This window comes from Miscanthus floridulus, chromosome 1 (genome assembly GCF_019320115.1).
Source record: "Miscanthus floridulus cultivar M001 chromosome 1, ASM1932011v1, whole genome shotgun sequence".
Taxonomy (NCBI): domain Eukaryota; kingdom Viridiplantae; phylum Streptophyta; class Magnoliopsida; order Poales; family Poaceae; genus Miscanthus; species Miscanthus floridulus.
The window spans coordinates 170,237,218-170,258,997 of NC_089580.1; the positions used below are offsets into that span (position 1 = coordinate 170,237,218).

The 21,780-nt window shown below is 44.6% G+C and overlaps 2 protein-coding genes across 6 annotated transcripts; one reads left to right on the plus strand and one right to left on the minus strand.

Moving 5' to 3' along the window:
- Positions 1–8,877: 8,877 nt before the first annotated feature.
- On the plus strand, positions 8,878–15,084 carry LOC136547959 (LIM domain-containing protein HDR3-like). Of its 5 annotated transcripts, XM_066539654.1 has the most exons (13): positions 8,880–9,731; positions 10,549–10,727; positions 11,216–11,355; positions 11,557–11,638; positions 11,738–11,864; positions 11,952–12,072; positions 13,085–13,168; positions 13,283–13,402; positions 13,523–13,735; positions 13,817–13,879; positions 14,085–14,200; positions 14,287–14,345; positions 14,464–15,084. In XM_066539654.1, the coding sequence occupies exons 2-13, from the start codon at positions 10,664–10,666 to the stop codon at positions 14,799–14,801; spliced, it is 1,527 nt and encodes a 508-aa protein (XP_066395751.1). In that variant the 5' UTR covers positions 8,880–9,731; positions 10,549–10,663; the 3' UTR covers positions 14,802–15,084. The 5 variants fall into 5 exon arrangements, with proteins under 5 accessions (XP_066395732.1, XP_066395744.1, XP_066395751.1 ...); XM_066539635.1 differs by having other exon boundaries at positions 8,878–9,731; positions 11,738–12,072; XM_066539660.1 differs by lacking the exon at positions 10,549–10,727 and having other exon boundaries at positions 8,881–9,731.
- A 430-nt stretch (positions 15,085–15,514) lies between these two features.
- Positions 15,515–19,023, minus strand: LOC136501927 (uncharacterized). The gene is made up of 7 exons (XM_066497446.1): positions 18,555–19,023; positions 17,983–18,159; positions 17,743–17,889; positions 16,913–17,014; positions 16,754–16,824; positions 16,584–16,651; positions 15,515–16,245 (listed from the first exon to the last, which is right to left on the minus strand). The coding sequence occupies exons 1-7, from the start codon at positions 18,780–18,782 to the stop codon at positions 16,004–16,006; spliced, it is 1,035 nt and encodes a 344-aa protein (XP_066353543.1). The 5' UTR covers positions 18,783–19,023; the 3' UTR covers positions 15,515–16,003.
- Positions 19,024–21,780: the final 2,757 nt, after the last annotated feature.

The window sequence follows — 21,780 nt, forward strand, 5'->3', positions numbered from 1 at the left end:
CAGGGTGCACGCACGCCAACACACCGGTGCCGCGATGTCAGGGCAGCAGGCGTAGGGACAAATGGGCACGACAACTGGCATGGGGTAGCAGTAGAGATGGCTAGCCACACATGGCAGCGCGAGTGCGCATGCCAGGTGCGCCAGGGCCATGATGTTGAGCTTGCCTGTCCCGGTGACCGCACTCAGACAGAGGCGGCCGCCGGGAACAATGCATGCACAGTTTTTAAAGCGTGAAAATTTCCTAAACCGTTACTCCTACCTCCAAACCACCTCTTCCACCCCAAGTTGGCACATAGGTCTACTAAACCGAGCTGAAGCACCCCTTCACTCCCTAACCCAATTCTCCTAAATAAATTGACAAACATGGTTATGTCCTGTTGTTCCCAACATGAAATTTTCTCTAAGTCTCAAATCAACTCTATTTCAGCTTGCATTTCTAAGCTATTAGAAATACCACTTAACCATATCATTTTTCATTAGCAAGTATTTCATCACCCTCTACAAAGTTTGCACTCCCAACTTTATTTTAGTGCCACCTACATGTTCTATAGTGTTCTTGTTCAATAAAAATTCGAGAATATCCTTACTTGCTAATTTTCTCAGTCGCGAAATGACTTTTCGTTTAAATTTCAATGCTTTACTTGTTCATATTATCACATGCAATAACATTTAAACATGATGCTTATGATATGTTTTAGTAAGTGATTTACGACGTAACACCGAGGGTGTTACAAATCTACCCCCTTAAACAAAATCTTGTCCCAAGATTTCATGTGCCTAGTGTGGGGAAAAGAGATAAGAAATAAATTCTGATTTAAACAATTACCTCGGTGAACTAGAAAGAAGGTGGGGATAATACTTCATGATATAGCTTTCTTGCTTCCATGTTGCTTCGTCCTTCGAGTGATTTTACCACTGAACTTTATAAAACCTCACCACATTATTTCTAGTCACTCTTTCTTTTTCATCTAAGATCTTAACAGGATGCTCAATATAAGACAAGTCAGGCTGCAAATGAAGTCCTTCAATTTCCACAGCTTCATCGGGGACCCGCAAACACTTCTTTAACTAGGAAACATGGAAGACATTATGTACTGCTGACAAAATATCTAGGAGCCAGATACGGTAGGCAGCAGAACTACACTAGGCCAAAATCTTGTAAGGTCCAACATAGCGAGGGGCTAGCTTTCCACGAACACCAAAGTGATGCACCCCTCTTATGGGTGACACTTTGAGATACACATGATCACCAACTTCAAATTGCAAGGGCCTTCTTTGCTTGTCCGCATAAGTTTTCTGACGACTTTGAGCTACCTTCAAATGGCTCTGAATAATACTGACTTGCTCTCGAGCTTCTTTGATAAAATTAGACCCAAAATATCAACGATCACCCACCTCAACCCAGTTAAGAGGTGTTCTATATTTCTTACCATATAGGGCCTCAAAAGGTGCCATACGAATGCTTTCTTGATAGCTATTATTATAAGAAAACTCAGCTAGAGCCAAGCATTCGTCCCACTTTTTAGGAAAAGAAATGGCACAAGCCCTCAACATATCCTCAAGTACCTAATTGACTCTTTCTATGTGACCATCAGTTTGTGGATGATAATCTGAACTTCTGAGGAGACTAGTACCAAGACATTCTTGGAGTTGCTCCAAAAAATGAGAGAAATACTGACCCTCTATCAGAGATGATAGTAAGAGGAACATCATGCAGGGTCACAATCCTATCAAAATACAACTTGGCATACTTCTTGGCTGAATATCTGGTATCCACCGGGAGAAAATGAGCGGACTAGGTAAGGCGATCCACAATGACCCAAATAGAGTTATAGCCCTTGGACGTGCGGGGTAAACCCATAATGAAATCCATGGAAATCTCCTTCCATTTGCATACAGGGATAGGCAAGGGCTGCAAAAATCCCAGGGTATGCATATGGTCTTCCTTAACTCTTCCACAAGTGTCGCATTCCATGACGTACTTGGTGATATCCTGCTTCATATTTGATCGCCAATACAAGTGGAGCAAATCATGGTACATCTTGTTACTTCCTGGGTGGATGGATAACTTGGAATGATGAGCTTCATCCAAAATCTTTCTTCTAAGCTCATCACTTGAGGGAACAACCAATCTGTTCTTAAATCTCACTACACCTTGATCTTCAACCCTAAAATGAGGACCACGCCCTTCGGCAATCAACTTCTTGATATGCAGGATTTCCAAAACATTATGTCTTTGCTCTATAATAATTTGCTCAAGTAAATCCAAGACTAGAGCAATATGGGCTAGCACCTCAGCATGGTTGAGAGACAAGGGTGCTTCTTCAACTTGATATGACTTCTGGCTCAAAGCATCAGCTACCACATTAGCTTTTCTAGGATGATAATGAACTTCTAAATTATAATCCTTATTAGCTCCAACAATCTTCGTTGCCTCATGTTCAGATCGGACTGAGTGAAAATATATTTGAGGCTCTTGTGATCTATCAAAATGTGTACTTTATTTCCCAACAAATAATGCCTCCAAATTTTTAGAGCATGCACCATAGCGGCCAACTCTAAATCATGGGTGGGATAATTCACCTCGTGCTTTTTCAGCTGGCGTAAAGCATAAGCTATCACACGCCCATCCTACATAAGCACGCATCTCAATCTAATCCTTGAGGCATCACAATACACATCAAATGACCTATCAATATTTGGTTGGGCAAGATTAGGAGCAGTGGTAAGAATTTTCTTCAGGGATTGGAAAGCTTCTTCACAAGCCGGACTCCATACAAACTTGACATCCTTCTGGAGCAACTTGGTCATGGGTTGGGCTATTTTGGAGAAGTCAGGAATGAAGCACCGATAATAACCAGCAAGACCAAGGAACTGACGGATCTGATGCACTGACTTCAGATACTTCCAATTTAACACATCCTGCACCTTGCTTGGGTCTACAGAGATACCTTTAGGTGTCAGAACATGTCCCAAAAATTACACTCGATCTAACCAAAACTCACACTTGCTGAGTTTTGCATATAGCTTGTGTTCCCTTAATCGAGTCAGTACTATCCGAAGATTCTATGCATACTCTTTATTGTTCTTAGAGTATATCAAGATATCATCAATGAACACCACTACAAACTTATCCAACTCTAGCATAAAGACTGAATTCATGAGATACATGAAAAATACAAGAGCATTGGTGAGACCAAATGACATGACTAGGTATTCATACAGCCCATACCTTGTAGAGAAAGCAGTCTTTGGTATATCTTATGGCCGGATCTTAATTTGATGATACATAGAACGAAGATCAATCTTTGAAAACACCTTTGCACCAGTCAACTGATCAAACAAAGTATCAATACAAGGTAAAGGATACTTGTTCTTAATGGTTACAACATTGAGAGGGCGATAATCCATGCACATCCGCAAAGTACCATCCTTCTTCTTCATAGAAATAGTTGGACAACCCCGTGGTGAAGAGCTAGGACGGATAAATCCTTTCTCCAATAATTTCTCTAATTGCTTCTTCATTTTAGCTAGTTCTTTAGGAGCCATGCGGTAGGGACGCTGGAAAATAGGAGCAGTGCTAGGTTCTAACTCAATGGAAAACTCCACATCTCTATCTGATGGCAACCCAGGTAGATCTTTAGGGAAGACATCTAGAAACTCATAGACCACAGGAATAGAGGCAAGATCAAGAGAAGCTTCAACATGAGCAGCAACTGGTAAGGTTGGATCTGAGGGCATAAGAAGAGACATCCTATCATCGGAAGAAGGAAGCTATAACTCAACAACTCTCTGCTTAAGGTCTAAGATTACCCCATAAACACGCAACCAGTTCATGCCCAGAATTGCATCTATGCCTTACCTAGGCAGCACCATGAACTGGAGGCGGTAAGTGTGAGTGGCTAGCACTAATCCAACTGTGTCCGTTCGAGTATTAACGCACAACTACGCACCCAGAGTACTAATTCTATAGGCAATAGGAATAGCCATAAGAGATATATTGTGCCTCTGTGCAAACCATATGCTCATGAATGAATGTGATGCACCAGAATCAAACAACACATATGCTAGGTGGGAATCAATAGCAAACCTAGCAGCCATCACTGGTTCATTCTGCAAGATTTCCTCAGCCTCAATGAAGTTGACTTGCCCAGAGCAGCTTACGGGCACCTTCTTCTTGATGATCGTCCGCTTGATTAGACGGGAGTTAGCTGAGGGCTGAGCAGACTATGCAGGCTAGTTCTACGGACACTCTCAAGCATTGTGGTCTTCCTTGCCACACTTGAAACAAGCACCAGGCTTGTTCCCCTACCCTTAACGAGGCAGAACCTACTGTCCCCTGGGGCTATTGTTGTTGCACCTACGGAGTAGATGCATGGTACTGAGTGGGAGGTGCTTGGTAGGTCTGCTAAGGCTGACAGAATGACTACCCACCCGAAGACTGATAGGGCACCTGCCTAACAACCTATACCTTCTGAGTCTAGAGGTGACTAGAAAACCCAGTAATCACCCGCTTGCCCTTCCACTCAGCCTGAGAGTCACACTGAAGTCCTTCCATGGCAATAGCAGCATTCATCGTAGCACCAAAAGTCTGGTAGTTCCCTGTGTACAGCTCCTTCTGTAGATTGCAAGAGAGGCCACGATAGAAACGGTCCCTCTTCTTCTCATCAGTATCGATGTGGGTCCTAGCATACTATGATAGATGGTTAAACTTGTTCACGTAATCCATCATAGACATGTTGCCTTGCCTTAGGTCCAGAAACTCTGTTAACTTCTGATTCAGCACACCAGCAGGAATGTAGTACTCTCTAAAAGCGGCAGTAAACTCCTGCCAAGTCATACGGTGATCCACCAGCTGCATGGCATTGAACGTGTCCCACCATGCACTGGCAGAACCCAACATCTGCTATGCTGCAAAGCGCACCTTCTACTCCTTAGTTATAGTGAGCAGCTAAAACTTCTGCTCTAGAATACGAAGTCAATGCTCCGCATCTAGAGGCTCGACAGTCGATGTGAACGTGGGTGGGTGCGTCTTCAAAAATCCTAGTAAGAGCATGGCCCCTCAAGACCACGGGGACCACCCCCGTTCCTGCCATTGCCACCAGGGCCTCCATGGGTGAGGCCACCAATGGCCTGGGCAAGCATCTCCAAGGCACGTGCTAACTCACGTCGAGCAGCCAACATCTCTGCCATCATCTCCGCATGGGTCATCGGAGGTGGCGATGGCGGAGGAGGAGGAGCCAGAAGTGGGGCCTCATGACTCTCCTCGTTGGTGTTGCCAATGCCTTCACTGCGATCGTTATCGCTTGGGCCTACCCCTACGCTGGTACTCCCGTGATCAGACCTTAGGTTCATCTATAAACAGATAAGAACCAACCATTACGGACAACCCTCCAGATTAGTAACGGGAGACTTAGAGAAATGATAAGACTTTTATTAAAGCATTCTTTTAGATTATCCTATCAATTTACTAATCCATATTGTACGTGTGGGGAAAGTCTAGTTTAAGCAAGATTCTATTTTCATGATGCATGCATCGGCCTAACCGTTCACTCAAGCCAGAATATAGCGGTATTAGCAAAAAAAATTTGGCACATCGCACACTCACTTTCCGTACGCTAAACGATTCTTACGCAGCGTAAGTTAGTGTACCTACAGAAGATTAATTAGATAAAACCAGTGCCGCTATCCTAGATAGACCATATTACTATGGCTTATACTTATTTACATAAGTTTATCGCATCCTACTTTTCGCAAAACTTTTGTTGGTCAAATTTTAGGTTTTGAAAAGAGTTTTGAAACTCGTAAGTCATTATTGGCTCTAGTACCACCTGTGGCAGAACTATCCAAAATAGCACGCTTCTAGAGGCGCTCGTCTTTCACTAGACACTGAGCACCCCGAAAGTTGGCTACATTGAACGGTTCCGTCGAGCACACCCCAAGGGAGAACTCGAATAATCCACGTTTTTCCTCTAGGATCCAATAATGAGAACGAGTTTACAATACTTAGTCCATTTCATACAACAAGAGTTCTTAGAAATACATTATTACAATACCAAATTCAGAGTGTGGAATTTAAACAGCGGAATTACAATAAACATCTAACGATAAGATACAAGGATCCATTTGTGCCCACCAGAAGAATCCTTCATACAACAGCTACTCCTCAAGCTGCACCTACAACAAGGGTAAATAAACCCTGAGTACACAATGTACTCGCAAGACTTACCCGACTAGTGAGAATAATTTTCCGACTCCAAAGGCTATGATAAACTTTATGGTTTGTTGGGTTTCCTTTTTGTGAAAAGCAATACTAGTAGTGAATCCTTATGTATGTGTTTTATTAGCAGACATGATTAGTTCATTAGCTAACCATTCTATGTAAGCACCTGTTCTACTTTCAAGCAAGAGTTGAGCAATCAGATCCATTTCACCATCTTTCATCTTCCAGCTCTTACTATGGTGCTAGATCGTAGATAAGTCGTACCCAATTACCCGGTGATTCGCGAATCAATTTGCCTACCTAGGTACCCCAAAACACATGCCCCCCTTGTACCCCAGGCACAAGCAGGACCAACCCATCACTCTCCTATCAAGGGGTCCAAGTCTCCGTCCAAACTTGGACTCCAAGCCCCCACACATGAGTCTCGGACTCAGTGTGGTGCTTAGACCTCCACCATCCCCGCCTCCAATCAGTCGGTCCAGAAAGAGCCGAAACCCACAACAAGAGAGCAACGAGTCTTCCCTACTCCCATAAACAAGTATGTGCTTAGGATAATAAGTCTATGACCGGACTAGAATCTAATGCAGCGGTCGGTCCTTAACCGATACGGACAGAGAAAATAGTGTAATCAAGCTATGCCCCGTTGGCCGCGGGACACAACCCCTTACATCCACCAATACCCGTATCATATCCCTGCCAGGTCTCCATTTTCTTTCACCATTTTATCATGAGTGATAATAATAATCACCTATTTTATCATAGGTAGGTTATCTATGCATGTAGTTTCCATAAAATGCCTATAACGTAAATGCACATCACATGTATATATCCAGTGATCATTCAAAATAAGGGTTATGCACCGAGGCTTACCTTGGGTAGGTGCGGTGTCAGCTCATTCAGTCAGTGGCGGCTCTGGGACCTCCTCTTGCACGAGGATCTTCTCCTCGTACTCTTCAATCACCTCTTCGTACTCCTACTCGTCCACGGTCACGAACTCCACCAACTCGTCCTCTACATGCATGCAATGACGATGCAACACTCAATATTAAGGCAACAATAGTTCTTAAAATAAGAATACATCTACTAAGCCACTAAGCTAGCTCTAATGACTAAGATACCGAGCTAATCATCATTCCCCTCAAACCAGCAGGGTTTCACCTACAAGTGCTACTGAGCAACTAAAATATATTCTTACTCTTATTAACAATTTCCTATATACTACAACAAGGAGTACTTAGCTACCATATTTCTCAACCTATTCTAAAGCTACAAAAATTACAGTGAGCACATAATAATACAATGAATCCACTGTAAAAATTTCATAGTCAAAGCTATTACCAATTTGCAACAAAAATTCCTACAAATACTAATATAAACAAAACTAAACACTCCCAATGACGACTCACTTGAGACCTATTCGGGGTGCTGGCTCGGCCGGAGCCAACCCGAACGAAGCTAGCCACGTGCGCACGGCGGGGGTGACCAGTGGCCACAACGGAACAACCGCGTCCACGGCGAGGAGACGACCCAGGGCTATGGCTAGCGTGCGCACGACGCAAAGAGGCTCAGGGCGGAGCTAAAGGTACAGTCAATTTTATCGGGGGCTCAGTGCGGCGGCTGACCATGACATGGGGGGATGGGTCTTAACGGCGCGGTGGCGGGCGTCGCTCCAAATTGGGGCTCGACTGAGCCGCAATCAAAGCAGGTGGGGGCGGCCAGAGAGAGATGTGGTGGCGAAGCAGTGGCGCAATAAATGGTGGGACGCGACGTCTTGCTCCAGGCGCACAGGCATGGCGCAGCAACGGTGGGGGCAGGGGTGCAGGCAGAGAGGGAATGGATGGCAGTGGGGACATGGCCGCGACTCAACGTGGCTTGGCATGATGGGAGCACCCTGTGGCCAAGCACAAGCTGACGGGCACATCCCCACAGCCGGTGCAGCCCGCGCACCTCAACGCCATTAATGATGAGGCGACGGTGGCTCGGCTGCACGCGTGCGGAGCCTAGGCTAGCCAGAAACGCAGCGCTGAGCGATGACCACGTCGATGATGACCACGACGACCCCGGCTGCCCCCGCGCGCTCACTCTCCGTCTCCCACCTGCTCCTCCCTCTCCGACACCCCTGTTGTGGGCTTAATGCGGACCAACTGCTCAATGAAATGCCACTGCAGGTGTAAGTCTACTGCTTGTTACTCTATGGTCACTATACCTAGTTGTGCAGACAAACAAACATAAATCTTAACTTGGCTCTGTAGAGAAATAGAGCCAAACATAGCAAGTTGCACCTTCTGGATCGGTCTCTTTCCACGCTGGCTGAGCTCATACATACGAACCGAAACCGTCCAAGGAAACAGACCCGTCATCCCTGCAGCCCTCCGGCCGGCTCCTTCGTATGCGTGTACTCCGCTCGAATCCACCTGACGGCCGGAATCCAATCCAGCCAGCCACACAGCATACCGCTGCGGCGCTGCCCGTCAACTGCCGTCCTCGATCCGGTGGAACACTGCGCCGCTTCATGCTGCTCCCCCAACTTCCCTCCTCCCACGCTGCGCAGTTGCAGGCTTGCAGCTCCCAATCGCTCCTCAGGCCCTTGGCGAATGTCTCCTGCGAGAAGAACCGTGATTCGCGTGGCGGCCCTGTCATCCTGCGACTCCCCCTCGCCGGTCGTGCCTATATGTCTGCCTGCGGCTCAGGAGGCCTGCGCTGCAAGGTGAGCACCGGCGGTACGGTCTCAGTTGCTAGGCGAATGGCCGGCGGGTCTTGCTGCCACTGCCATGGCGTCGATGCCAACGGCGGGTTGGCGGCCACGACGGCACCACCGCTCATTTCCCACTTCCCAGACGCCACCGGATTAATCTTCTTTCGCAAGCGGATACTGCCTGCGGTCGCAAGCGCCTGGGTGCGAACATTTCCATACCGACCCTCCATTTCCCGCCGCAGGGCATAAAAAAACGATCAGAAAAGCGGAAAGAGCTAATGCGAGCATACATTCCCGTTGACACAAGGAATCTCTGCGTTCTCCTATCTCCCTTTCTTTCCAAATATATTCTTCTCCCCGTGCGCTCGCCGCAAGTGCGTCATCCATCAACTGGCAACGGCGAGGGAATTTGATTATAACGAAAGATCGCTCATCGTTGCTTTTGCGCGTAGCAAGAGGAGGACTGGAGGAGGGAGGCGAGATGCCGTGCCGCCCGCCCTTGGCTCGCTTCACCTTCAATTCTTTTCTTTCTGTCGCGGCCAGCGCCTTCCCACCACGCCGCTTTATTCTCTAAGAACCCCGTCCTCTCCTCCTCCGTCCAGTGCAGCTCTTGCTTCTTCTTCTTCTTCTTCTTCCTTCTTCTTCTTCTTCTTCTTCGCGATTGCCGTCGTTGATCTTGCCAAGCTCTTGCTTCCGTTCTTTTTTGGTTCAGTTTGTTCAGTGCTCGCCCTGTACGTGTCTATATATATGCTGTGTTGGCGCCGGTTGCATAAATGGCGTACTCCTCGCGGTCTTGTGGTCGGTGCAACCACGGTAATCTCTTATCTCTTGTTTCTTTCCTAATTTACGGATGTTCTTGTCGCCATCAGTACCCTGTCTCTGTTATCCTACTATACATACTGCTTTGTTTCGGCATGTGTAAAATTAAGTTGCCTAGCACTCTGTCGTTGTCTGAAGTCTGAACAGATTTCTTACCTTCTTGTTTCCTCTCGCTTAATCCATGTTGACTTAACACTAAATGGGTATCCTACTTAAGAAAAAAAAGCAAAATGGCCTTTCATCTATCTTTCTCGGTTTCCATAAAGGATGCCATGTCAAGGAAACATGGTTACTTTGTGCTCAGTTCTTTCTTTCTTCTGAAATGAAGGGCCCGAGTTCTTTCAAAAAAAAAAAAAAGAAGGGCCCGAGTACGTGGTTCCTCCTTTTTCATGATAGAAATTGATTTGCAGCTTGATTAGTGTGTCAACATTCATCCTTTCCATGATAGAATTTGATTTACGACTTGATTAGTGTGTCAACATCCAATCACTGACTAACCAATTTCATTAGAGACTGCTATCCACTAGACTCCCAATACATCTTGCCCCTTTTCTGAAAGTTCTCTCTTGGGTTCGTCACCATTAAATCGATGACGCAACGAGTCAAGCATAGAAGCGTCTATTATCGTGGGCTCAGCCTAGAAAAGAGGGTTCTGTCGGATCAACCTTAGCTCATTGATTGATCCTAACATCAGGCTGGCTCCACCCACTCGCATCACCTGATGAGCATTTCTAACAGCTACTGTCATTCATACATCAATGTTATTCAGAGGGGAGGAAAAAGTGGACTGAAACTGACTCTTATAATCCAGGATTAACTGAGCTCTGACAAGATAGCTTCACTGACCCTGACTGCGTGCCCTGTCAATTGGAGTAGAATATAGAAGGAAGACATCACTTTGATTAGCACAGGATAGAGCGGGGGCCATGCTAACCCAAGCAATTTCGTACGGTGTTGTATCCATGTGCTTGTTGCTCTTGTCCAGTGCAGGTACACATATCTGGCCCTTCTATTTTTAGTATTAGATACATTCAGTCTTGCTCCAATTAAGGGCCTCATCTTATATACAGCAGTTAAAAAAGGAAACAAAACTAATTTGGCAGAGGGTGATGAATTACTGATGGTGTACAAGCGCAGCTGCTGTATATATTATTGACTGTTACATTGTATAATGAACTTCCATTTTTACTACATATTATCTGATGAAGGGAGTGCAGTAGAATTGCAATGGTCTAATGTCCTTCACCATAAAAATTTTCAAATCGTTCAAATTTATTTACTCTTGGAGTACATAGGAGTACAACAAATTTGCTTATAATAATAAATAAGATATTCATCCTTCCTGCCTACTGTCAACTGACAGGAAACGGTAGGTGGCAAGTTGCTCTCAGTCTCAGCTTTTCGGGTTTAGCCATGTGTGGGATCCTGTACATCAACATTTGGATTGGCCTATCTAATGTTAATGTCGCTGCACACAGAGAGGAGATCCGGTTTCACGAAGTGGCTCTGCAATTTCCTGAAGGGACCGAAGCCCGGCGAACCGAACCGCCGGCGGCCCCAGGTGACGGCCGGAGAAGAGGAGGACGCGCTTTGGCACCAACGACCAGTTAGACCAAAGGTACTACTACTCTACTAATAACTTCGTTCCTCCCTTCTTATACAATTCATCTCTCTCTCTCCAGATGGCTCTTTGATCTATCCAAACAGTGCCGTTTCACATTTTTACATCCAACTCAACTTGCATTCATTGCAGTACCATCTTAAGCTCTTAGCTTCAAACAAGCAGTTGCTAAAGACTATCTTTCTTTGCTGTTTCCAGAATGATCCACCTAGAAATGACAATGAAGAATTGGACCGTGCAATTGCAGAGTCTCTTGCAGAGGATGTCAAACCCCCCAAAGGTACATGGATGAATCCATCTATACATTTCATGTCAGCATGGTATAAATTTCTCTAAATTGTTTCATCCTGGCACCCCGTTGCTGCAAATTGCTGCGCAGAGAAAAACCATAAGGGAGACAACAACGACGAAAATCTTGCAAGAGCCATACAGGACAGTCTCAACATGAACCCTTACACGCCTTATAACCCCTATGCTCCCTCTCAGGCCCAACCTAGAGGGCACAGGCTAGCCACTCTCACATCACCATTTCATCATACACCTCGTCTCTATTGCACCAAAACAGCTCAACGCCGTCAATGTCGATGCTGCAGGGTATGCGGAGGCTGCAAGCATGAGATAGGGCATGGCCATTACTTGAGCTGCATGGGAATTTACTGGCACCCTCAGTGCTTCCGCTGCATCTCCTGCGGTCACCCTATCCGTGAGACCGAGGTAAGCTACTCCCTCCATTTCAAATTATAAGACGTTTTGACTTTTCTAGATACATTGACATAATATAATCTAAGTTTTAGAATTCTAGGGCATTGCCCGTGTCTTAGGCATTAACCAAGACAAACATCATCCTTTACAGCGTTCAGGTTGAACACACCTTTCCAAACAGTTCAACAACCCAAACACAAAAAGCATCAAAACTACCAACTAAAAGCTCCAAACCAGCTGAAGAACCGTCAACTACCAAACTAAACCAAGGCTTTCTGCTAGCATGGGCATCAGTCACCAACTTTGTTGGACAGTCTGTTCTTCAATTCCTTTGGGATTTCTCTGGTCTTCCAATTCAGAGCTTCCTGAAACATCAGCTTATCCCACCTATCCTCCACTTGATCTAGTCAGTCAGTCTTGCTGGTCTTGTTGCCAAACATTTTATCTCCTCCAACTTCACAGAAAATTCCAGCTTCTTTATTTGTGGACAAAGTAAACCCCATTCTTGTAACATAATTGCTAGATTCATGAGAATAGACCTCATGAGTCATGTCTTTCCAAGCTATTCCCTAAAAACAAAGGTTATTTCTCAGTTTTCAAAGCCCCCATAGGGCTGCAGCACAGAACATGTTGCACACAAGAATTTATTGTTACTAAGCCACAGCTAACCAATAGACAGAAAATCCATACCAAGCCTTCTATCAAAAAGTTCAGAAATATATGCCCAAAGTTGTTGAGCTAATAACTGTTGTAACACTCCTTTAAATTATTTATAAAACCATAACTGTGGGGATCCACCCCCCACCCCCCTGTATTTTGCGTCAAAAAAAAAAGTTGTTGAGCTAATACCTAGAAAATGTATGTAGAAAAGCCAAAACGTCTTATAATTTGGAATAGAGGGAGTATCTTGCATTTCTTTCATTGTGGAAGTGTGTTTCAGTGTCATCAGGGATGATCATATCCGTTATTGTTTCTTCCTGGTTATCAGAGATGATATCCATTATTATTTCTTCCTGTTTTCCAGTTCACCTTGCTGGGTACAGATCCATACCACAAGTTGTGCTACAAGGAGCTGCATCATCCAAAATGTGACGTCTGCCTTCAGTTTGTAAGGCTTCCTCGGAACCTGAATGATCTGCACTGCAGACTGATAAACTGCATGTGCATTAGTATTTCTACAGTTTGTCAGTGCAAGAAACTCATTCTTTTTGTGTTTCTGCAGATCCCAACGAACAGGAGTGGCTTGATAGAGTACCGAGCCCATCCATTCTGGGGCCAGAAGTATTGCCCTTTGCATGAGCATGACAGGACGCCACGTTGCTGCAGCTGTGAGAAAATGGAGGTACAAATACTAGAGAAAAGTGGTCGCAGTCTGATTACTTGTTTTCAAACTAGGCTATCCATTACCTGATTATATTCAAAGGCATTTTTCACCATAATTTTTTCGGTTGTAATTCTGCAGCCAAGGAACACAAAGTATATGTCATTGGGAGACGGCCGCAGCCTGTGCATGGAATGCCTGGGATCTGCAGTCATGGACACCGGTGAATGCCAACCCCTGTACCATTCTATCAGAGACTACTATGAGGGGATGAACATGAAACTGGACCAGCAGATACCCATGCTCTTGGTTGAACGGCAAGCGCTTAACGAAGCCATGGAAGGAGAGAGTAGAGTGAGTATTTCTTCTGGCTTTTTTCCTGCAAAATGTGCGGCCTTCGGAAACACTAACGTTCGTCATATCTGCATTATCCAGGGCCCACACCACATGCCTGAAACAAGGGGCCTATGTCTGTCGGAGGAGCAGACTGTGAGCAGTGTAAGTTCAACTCAAACTTTGACGGTTGCTAGGATGGTTAACCACAATATGGCTATACAATAATCCTAATAAGATAGTCTTATCTGGTTATCTCGTTGTGATGAACTGAAAAGAAGCTCCTAAGTTCAGACTGCTCGTTTCGATTAGCATGGCAGTCGATGAAACCGACAGATTCTGCCCTTTTGACTGTGCATTATTTCTGCAGATACTTAGGAGGCCCAGAATTGGTGGAAACCGATTACTAGACATGAGAACTCAGCCACGAAAGCTGACTAGGAGATGTGAAGTTACTGCAATACTTGTCTTGTATGGCCTCCCCAGGTCAGGCAATTTACGCTTGATTCAGATACTGCGGTTCTTTCACATTCTATGGCTAGTGCATGATCTGTGTCACAACGCTATTGCAGGCTACTAACAGGCTCCATCCTCGCCCATGAACTGATGCACGGGTGGTTGCGCCTCAAAGGTACATGGATGAACAAATTTACTCAACTGAACATTCATAGCTCCATTTTTCTTCTTTATGAAATTGATTGAAAAATATTTTCAAAAGCTCTACTGAATCGTACTTTTCACTTTTTCAGGTTACCGAGACCTAAACGTGAAGGTTGAAGAAGGTATATGCCAGGTCATGTCTTACCTGTGGCTGGAATCAGAGATTCTTCCGTCATCCTCAAGGCACGCGCAGCCTTCATCATCTTATGCCTCGTCCTCCTCTTCGTCTTATCCACCAACATCGTCCAAGAAAGGGGGAATATCTCATACTGAGAAGAAGCTGGGCGAGTTCTTCATGCACCAGATTGCCAATGACACATCAACGGCCTATGGTGACGGTTTCAGAACTGCGTATGCTGCCGTCAACAAGTATGGCCTTCGCCAAACACTGAACCATATACGCCTAACAGGAGGCTTCCCTGTATAATAAGAGAGGAAAAAAAAAGACAATGTCCATGCCGGACGCAACACAAAGATCATATGGATATCAAAGGTTACATACATATTGAGATGAAGTTGGCTATGGAAGCATAGTGATTCAGTTTCGGTGACCTTGAGTTTTCAAAGAGGTCCTGTCGGAGTAAATCAGAAAAGGAGCTGTATTTGCTCGAATTAATAGGAATTGGCGATGCCCAAGTGTAATAAGATCGCCCAAAAGCACTGATGTAATGCACTGTCACACACAGTAATATAATGATGAAGTGTATACTCATGCGTGTGCAGGTTTAATTGTTTATTCTTGATTGCATGTAACGTAAGCAAGGGCTAAGCAGCAAGAAAATACCGTGAGCAGAATTACAACCTGACTAGAAGTACCCAGCATACGAATACCCCTAACAACAAATGAGGTAAAGACAAATCATTCCCTTAATAAACAAACAGTGGGGCTGAGCTAACATTACCAATAATACCGCATACACCAAAGGAATGCAAGTTTTGCCTTCTCTTGGGTCATTGGATCAATCCTGAACTCATCAAAATAAACAATTTGGATTCCAAAGCAAGAAAAAAGGAAACGAAAGGAATGCAAGTTTTGCCTTCTTTTGGGTCATTGGATCAATCCCGAACTCATCAAAACAAACAATATATATTCCAAAGCAAGAAAAAAAAAGTAAACAAAATGAAGTGGCCCAGTGCTAGCCAATGGGTTCCCATTCACAAAATGATGGGCGAACATTTGCAACGAAAATCTTGCTAACATCAAAGTTCCCAAACTGATATACAAGAAACAGATCCATGGTCAATATCAGGTTAAACATATATCAAGGCTATTCACAGTTCTCTTGCCACCATTAATCAACCTTGCTATAACATTGGTGAAATTGGAGACCATATCTCACAGGTATGAAGATCATCAGGCTTGACAACAGCTTCATGTACCATTACAATGTGAAAGTTGTGAAGATACACAAAATGATGGTGAGGTGAAAAGAAACTCTTTTTGGAAGACCTATGGAATCTTTCATGGTGCACTACATAAAGATCTGTAACCATATAACACAAACTGCAAAGCTTAGCACATTCTAAACCCTAACACTACATGCTCATATTTCTCCCACTCTAATCAGCCTCAAATGTTATTCTGACATCATATATCAAAATTGCGGAGCATGACAGAACTGCAGAGATCTAATCATCAGATTCCAGTCCTGTGAGGATGGCCTTAAGCATCTCATATGTCATAAATACGATGCCAACACCAGGAACCACTTTGCAGTACTCGGGCAAGATTCCTCTATACAGGCCTCTAAAACCCTCCGTGCGAACAATATGTCCGAAGGTTCCAAAAAGTCCTGTCTGGTAGACACGAGCCCTCCCGGCTGCTCCTTCCAATTGCATGCGACGTCTCACAAGATCCAATGGGAATGTAACTGGAAAAACATGAACACCAAATAATCATTGTGTGCTTAACTAAATTTACAACCTTTAGCAGGCCATTAGTTATTTCCTTCAAAAAAGAAGCGTGTTACAGTGAAAAAAAACTGACTGATTAAAAGGCAGCATTCATGAAATTCAATGTGGGGGAAAGATACCAAGTAACCCAATTAAAATGAAAAGGCTCTGAAAGTGGAAGATTTAATAGGCACACAAATCATTTACTAAACAACTCCTTACAAAGTAATGAGGAATTTTCTAGTCAAACAAAGGGGGTTCTCGTTCACACTTTTCTATTGAACAGTAACAACAATCCAGGTCCTTAATCACTTACAAGTTGACGATGCAATTCCTGAAAGACTTCCACAAGCCAAACTGATCAGGACAGGGGAATCACATGGCCTGATTGGAAGATCAAATGTCAATACAAGTAAAACTATTACAAAGCACAAGGATAAGACTTTGATACCATATGTCCATATGTAACATGAAATTCAAAATTACCTCTCTACTTGCCAATGGGAACGTAAAGTTTCATACACAGAGAAGCTTACTGCAATGCTGGGGCCCACTCCCTGAGAGTTATAGAATCATCAGAGAATGTAAGTACATAACAGAATGAATGATGCAAATAAGCAGGAAAAAAAAAGGAAATGCTCATACCAGTAAAGTGGCACCAAGACCCTTGTACAATCCCCTGACACCCTCATCTCTACAGATCGCATAAAGAGCATGAGATATGCCCCTGTAGTAGGCAGTATTTGTCTACAACCATTCAGTGGGGAAAAATATCAGTCATCAGTGCTGCAAAACCTAGCTTAACAATGCGAAACTTTGTTAAATTGTTAGTTTAGTCTATAGTTCAAATGCTTAAAGCATGCTCAATAAAAAACATCCCCAATGTCTTCTAGGTGCTTAAGCAATGCAAAAGGTGGTTTGACGGGAATGCAGGTTGGTATGGACAGATATGTTGTTCAGTCTAGTTGTAACCAACTTCTGTCCATGTTTCATTTTTCTACCAAATTTTGACCACCAAATTCATAGACCAGGATTTAGCCAACCCAAAATGAACTAAGGTATCAAATTAGAAGACTACCGATCCAAATTTTGGCACGAACAAATGGGGGCCAAAATTATTCAAAGTAACCAGATTTTGGTTTGGCTAACTTGGGCACATATGGGCACCAAACCAAACACACCCTAATTGAATTGCAAGCACCTATTTGCCCACACCAAACAGTGATAAGTACATGGCTAAATCATAAAACTCAAACTATTCTTTTTTTTGGGGGGTAGGCAAAAACTTACAGGAAAAGGCACAGGCTGTAACTTCACTCCAGTTAAAACAGTGACTATAACCTTCTACAAGGAAATCCACTCGTGTACCGACATATCAAGTGAATGACAATCTTACCAATCAAATTTATTTTACACCTAAACATTTTAGAATAGTTTTTACAGAACTTTATCCAGCACTGGTAACAGTATCTTACCTGAGCAGCAAGACGTGTTCGCACCAAGTCCAGTGGATACGTCATCGAAGCTGCAGTGATTCCTGATAAACCACCACCTAGCAATCTAACACCAACGTCTGCACCGAATCCACCATTCTTCTCAAGACCCGGTAGCATCTGAAGCAACTGCACATCCGAAATAATAAAGCTAAATTACTCCCATACCATCAGTGGGAGAGATGACCATTCAGAATTTTATCCAAAAAGCCCTGCACTTACATTCTTGTATCTCTCATAGGCATAGAAACTAATTGAAGAGTAAGGCAATCGGTGGGCAATGGTAACAAGGTTCCCTTTCCAGAAAGCCCGAAAACCTTCTTCATAGACAATGCGGGATGCTTCACGCCATATGCTAGTATTGCGCATTGTAGCCACATCTGAGTGCATTCCTTGTACCTGCACGCACAATTCATAAATTTCACTAAAGCCACACAATCATATTGCAAAAGAGTAGAACAATAAGACTAATCCACACTATAAAGGATTTCTCTGGCAAAATCAGCAAAGCAACTATGTGATCACCATTCCTTTGAGCAGCTAACCAAGTTGTCTGTTGCCAAAGCAAAATGCAATAATACATTATGGTTACTAATCCTCGCGAATTCTTGTAGGATTGCAGCCAATTCATTCAAAAAACAGATGCGACGTACTCCGTGGCTTAGTTATAAAGACCCGAGGAAATATTAGCCGACTCTGCTATTTACACACGAGGTCGCACTCTGAGCATTTGAGCAGCCTGGCGAGCAGAACTGCAGAAGCAAGACCGCCCTCCCTTGGGAGTCCAGACGCACCTGGAAGAGGATGGTAAGGCGTGCGAGCGGGGCGGTGCAGGTCTTGCTGACTGCGCCGGCGACGCCGCCGGCGAGGAGGTGGGGCATAGTCCCGAGCTGCGGCTGGTGGTGCTGCAGCTGCGCCTGCGCCTGCTGTTGCTGCGTCGTGTACCTCCGCGCGGCGGCCGCGGCGGCGCCGCTGCCGTCCATCGTGGCGGCGGCCATCCCCACCCTCGCCTCCGTCTGCATCCGCCTCCCCCCTTTCGTCGTGCCGCCACTCCAACCGCCTCTAGGGCCTGGGCCCTAGAGCCTAGCGGAAGCGAACAGGCGCAGATCAGCGAGCGGGCCGAATGCGTGAGGAGCACGCGGGCATTAAACCCTAGCAGAGTTGGGAGCAGATTCGGAGTACACAGATGGGCAGAGAGGGCTTAGGGTTTGGGGGAATTTTCTATTTTTTCGTGCGCCGGAGGTCGGCGGCCGCGAATAAAGACACGGCATGGGTGGGTCGGGTAAACGCCCCGTTCGCTGGTGTTATATACAGTACTTTTTTAACCTAACGAAACAGTATTTTTTCTTAAACAACAAATCAGCCAACAGTAGGACAACTGACTTGAAAAGAAAGAGACGCTTCCAGGAAGCTTTCCTCACATCGAACCAGCATCTTGTCTTCATTTCATTTTCAAAAAATCTTAAATACATACCCCTACTTACTAAGTGGTTGGCTTTATTTCATTTTCAAAAATCTTAAATAAATACTCCTAGTGATTGGTTCTGTTTTTTTTCGTTTCATAGGAGAAACTTTACAACAACAATAAAGTTTTTAAGTCACAAACAAGGTGGAGTAGGCTAGAATCGAAACATAGCCGAAGCAATAAAGTTTCAGGCACATGAATAGTTTTTTTTTCAAGTACTCCTATCTAAGGCTAAGTTTTTTTTGATATATTCCATCCTTTCAAGTCTCCTTTTATTATCTATACCCAAGTCAACTTCGGTCTTGCTCTGTCTCTCTTTACGTTACTATCCTGGTTTAGGATTCCACTACGCACCGGTGCCTCCGGAGGTCTCCGTTGGACATGTCCAAACCATCTCAACCGGTGTTGGACAAGCTTTTCTTCAATTGATGCTACCCTGATCTATCACGTATATTTTCGGAGAGAAGCTTTAGTAATTTCAAAAATATTAACACCAAATTAATAGAAAGTTTCGGAGAGCACGAACAAAATTCAGACAAGAAATTAATAGAAAGTCCTTAAAATACTCTTGACCTACATAACTAAATGCATTCTTCTAAAATAAAAAATTCAGACACTAATAATATTTAGAATGAATTTAGTTTAGGGACGAGACACCTCATTTTGTCTTAGTGTTCGCCCTAGTGTTTGGTTAGAAAACGTACAAAGAAGGTCATCTTTAGAGAGAATATTCTCTCAATATGCCAGAAGAAGCTCGTAACGAAAAAAACGATAGCATGAAATGGGACGAGGGAGATGAGTCGAGTGCAAGCGCGCGAGGAAGCCAGTCTTGCAGGCGTCGGCCGCCGGCATCGGGTCTGCCTTGAGGGCACATCGGCCTCGAAGTTGAAGGCACCGGGCCACCGGCATCGAACACGGGGGCGCGACGAGCCTTGGCCGTGGTGGCCGCGAGCAGCGGCCTCGAAAGCACCGGCCAGCAGGAGCAAAACGCCAAACCCACCCGCGGCATACATACTAGGACGGGAGGCGCGCTCCGCTGCCCCCGCTCCAGTCTAAGCCGAAACTAAACATCATAGAATTTAGTAGTAGATCAACATATAGAAGAGTAAATATGAGGTTGAATCCAATAAAAAACTGGAACCCCACGGCGTGGCCACCCGTACCGAATTTTTTTACTTTTTAGCTTTTTGTTTAAGTTTCTCACAATAGACCTCTGGAGGAAAGATTTCAGAATCTGGACTCTTAGCTCGGCACCATCGATGCTGACGCCGAGCTAACACGTCTCGGTGCCATCGTTGCTGGCGTTGAGATCTTGGACTCGATGCTGCCGTGGCGCTGATTTGGCAGGCAGCTCGGCGACATATACACTGGCGCCGAGCTCGGCGCCGTAGATCCTGGCGCCGAGCTTAGCGCCAGTGTCTATGGCGCCGAGGTGCCTGTACATCTAAATATTGTACCAAGCAGGAGTATTGCCTGCAGAGCTCTCGAGAGCCGGGGCTCTGAAAGAAAACCCATGCAGTTTCAGAAGCAGGACGGGACTTTGTCGGGCTAGCTGGACAAGACAAGTCATGAGAAATAGCACGAGCAAACAACAGACAAGGGTTGAATTCGTGCCTGCCTACTCGTACGCTACTGTACAGCTAAGCTAGCTAGCTGGACGCGTCAAACTTTGTGGCGCAGCAGACATGGTAGTTGAGGGAGGTGAAATGCGATGCTGCTACACTAGTCAGCACTGAGAATCAGCACGGTAAATGCGACGCCTTCAAGTCTGATTCAATATTCACTAGTGATACGCAGCGGCAATTGAACAGTTGGAGAAAGAGTATCTGCATTGAAGGATCTCCTTTCTTGGTTCACAGATATTTTGATTGCCAGTTTATTTCTAAGGTATGGCTGCCTGCTTCTTCATATCTATGTTCATGATGACTTCTGTACCTTCAAGTTTGATTCAATGAAATCAGTTGCATGTGTGCGCCTAAACAGAACATGTTATTACACACTGAACAGAACCAGCATAAACTGAAACAGCCTCTCTTGCTCCCTCAATTTTACACTCAACAAAATTGCTACCTTTATGACATAGAGGGAGTGATGCCACGAAACAAGACGTCTGCTTAACCATTTTGCCCCACACGCAAGATTTTATTTTGCACTCAGCCCTCTGTACATAGCAACGGCACCTGAAAAAAAACACCTCAACCTACTTAGAACCTTGGTCGCTCAACTTCGCTTGGTCGTATTTGGCTTATAAGCCATGCCTTATCAGTCAACGGACATTATTTTTCTCTCATATCAAACCAGTCAACAGTACTTTTAGCCATGACTTATAAGCCAAATAAGCCCAAACGAACATGGCGTACATACGTGTCTACCACTCAATGGCCCCGTTCGCTTCGCTGAAAAAATAAGCCAAAACATTGTTCCGGTTGATTTATTGTGAGAGAAAAATAATATTCCACCTGAAACAAAACACAAGCTGAAAAGTACGGATTATAAGACAAGTGAATAGGACCAATATGTAAAATATAGTTCCAGTACCTCCTTAGCATACAATT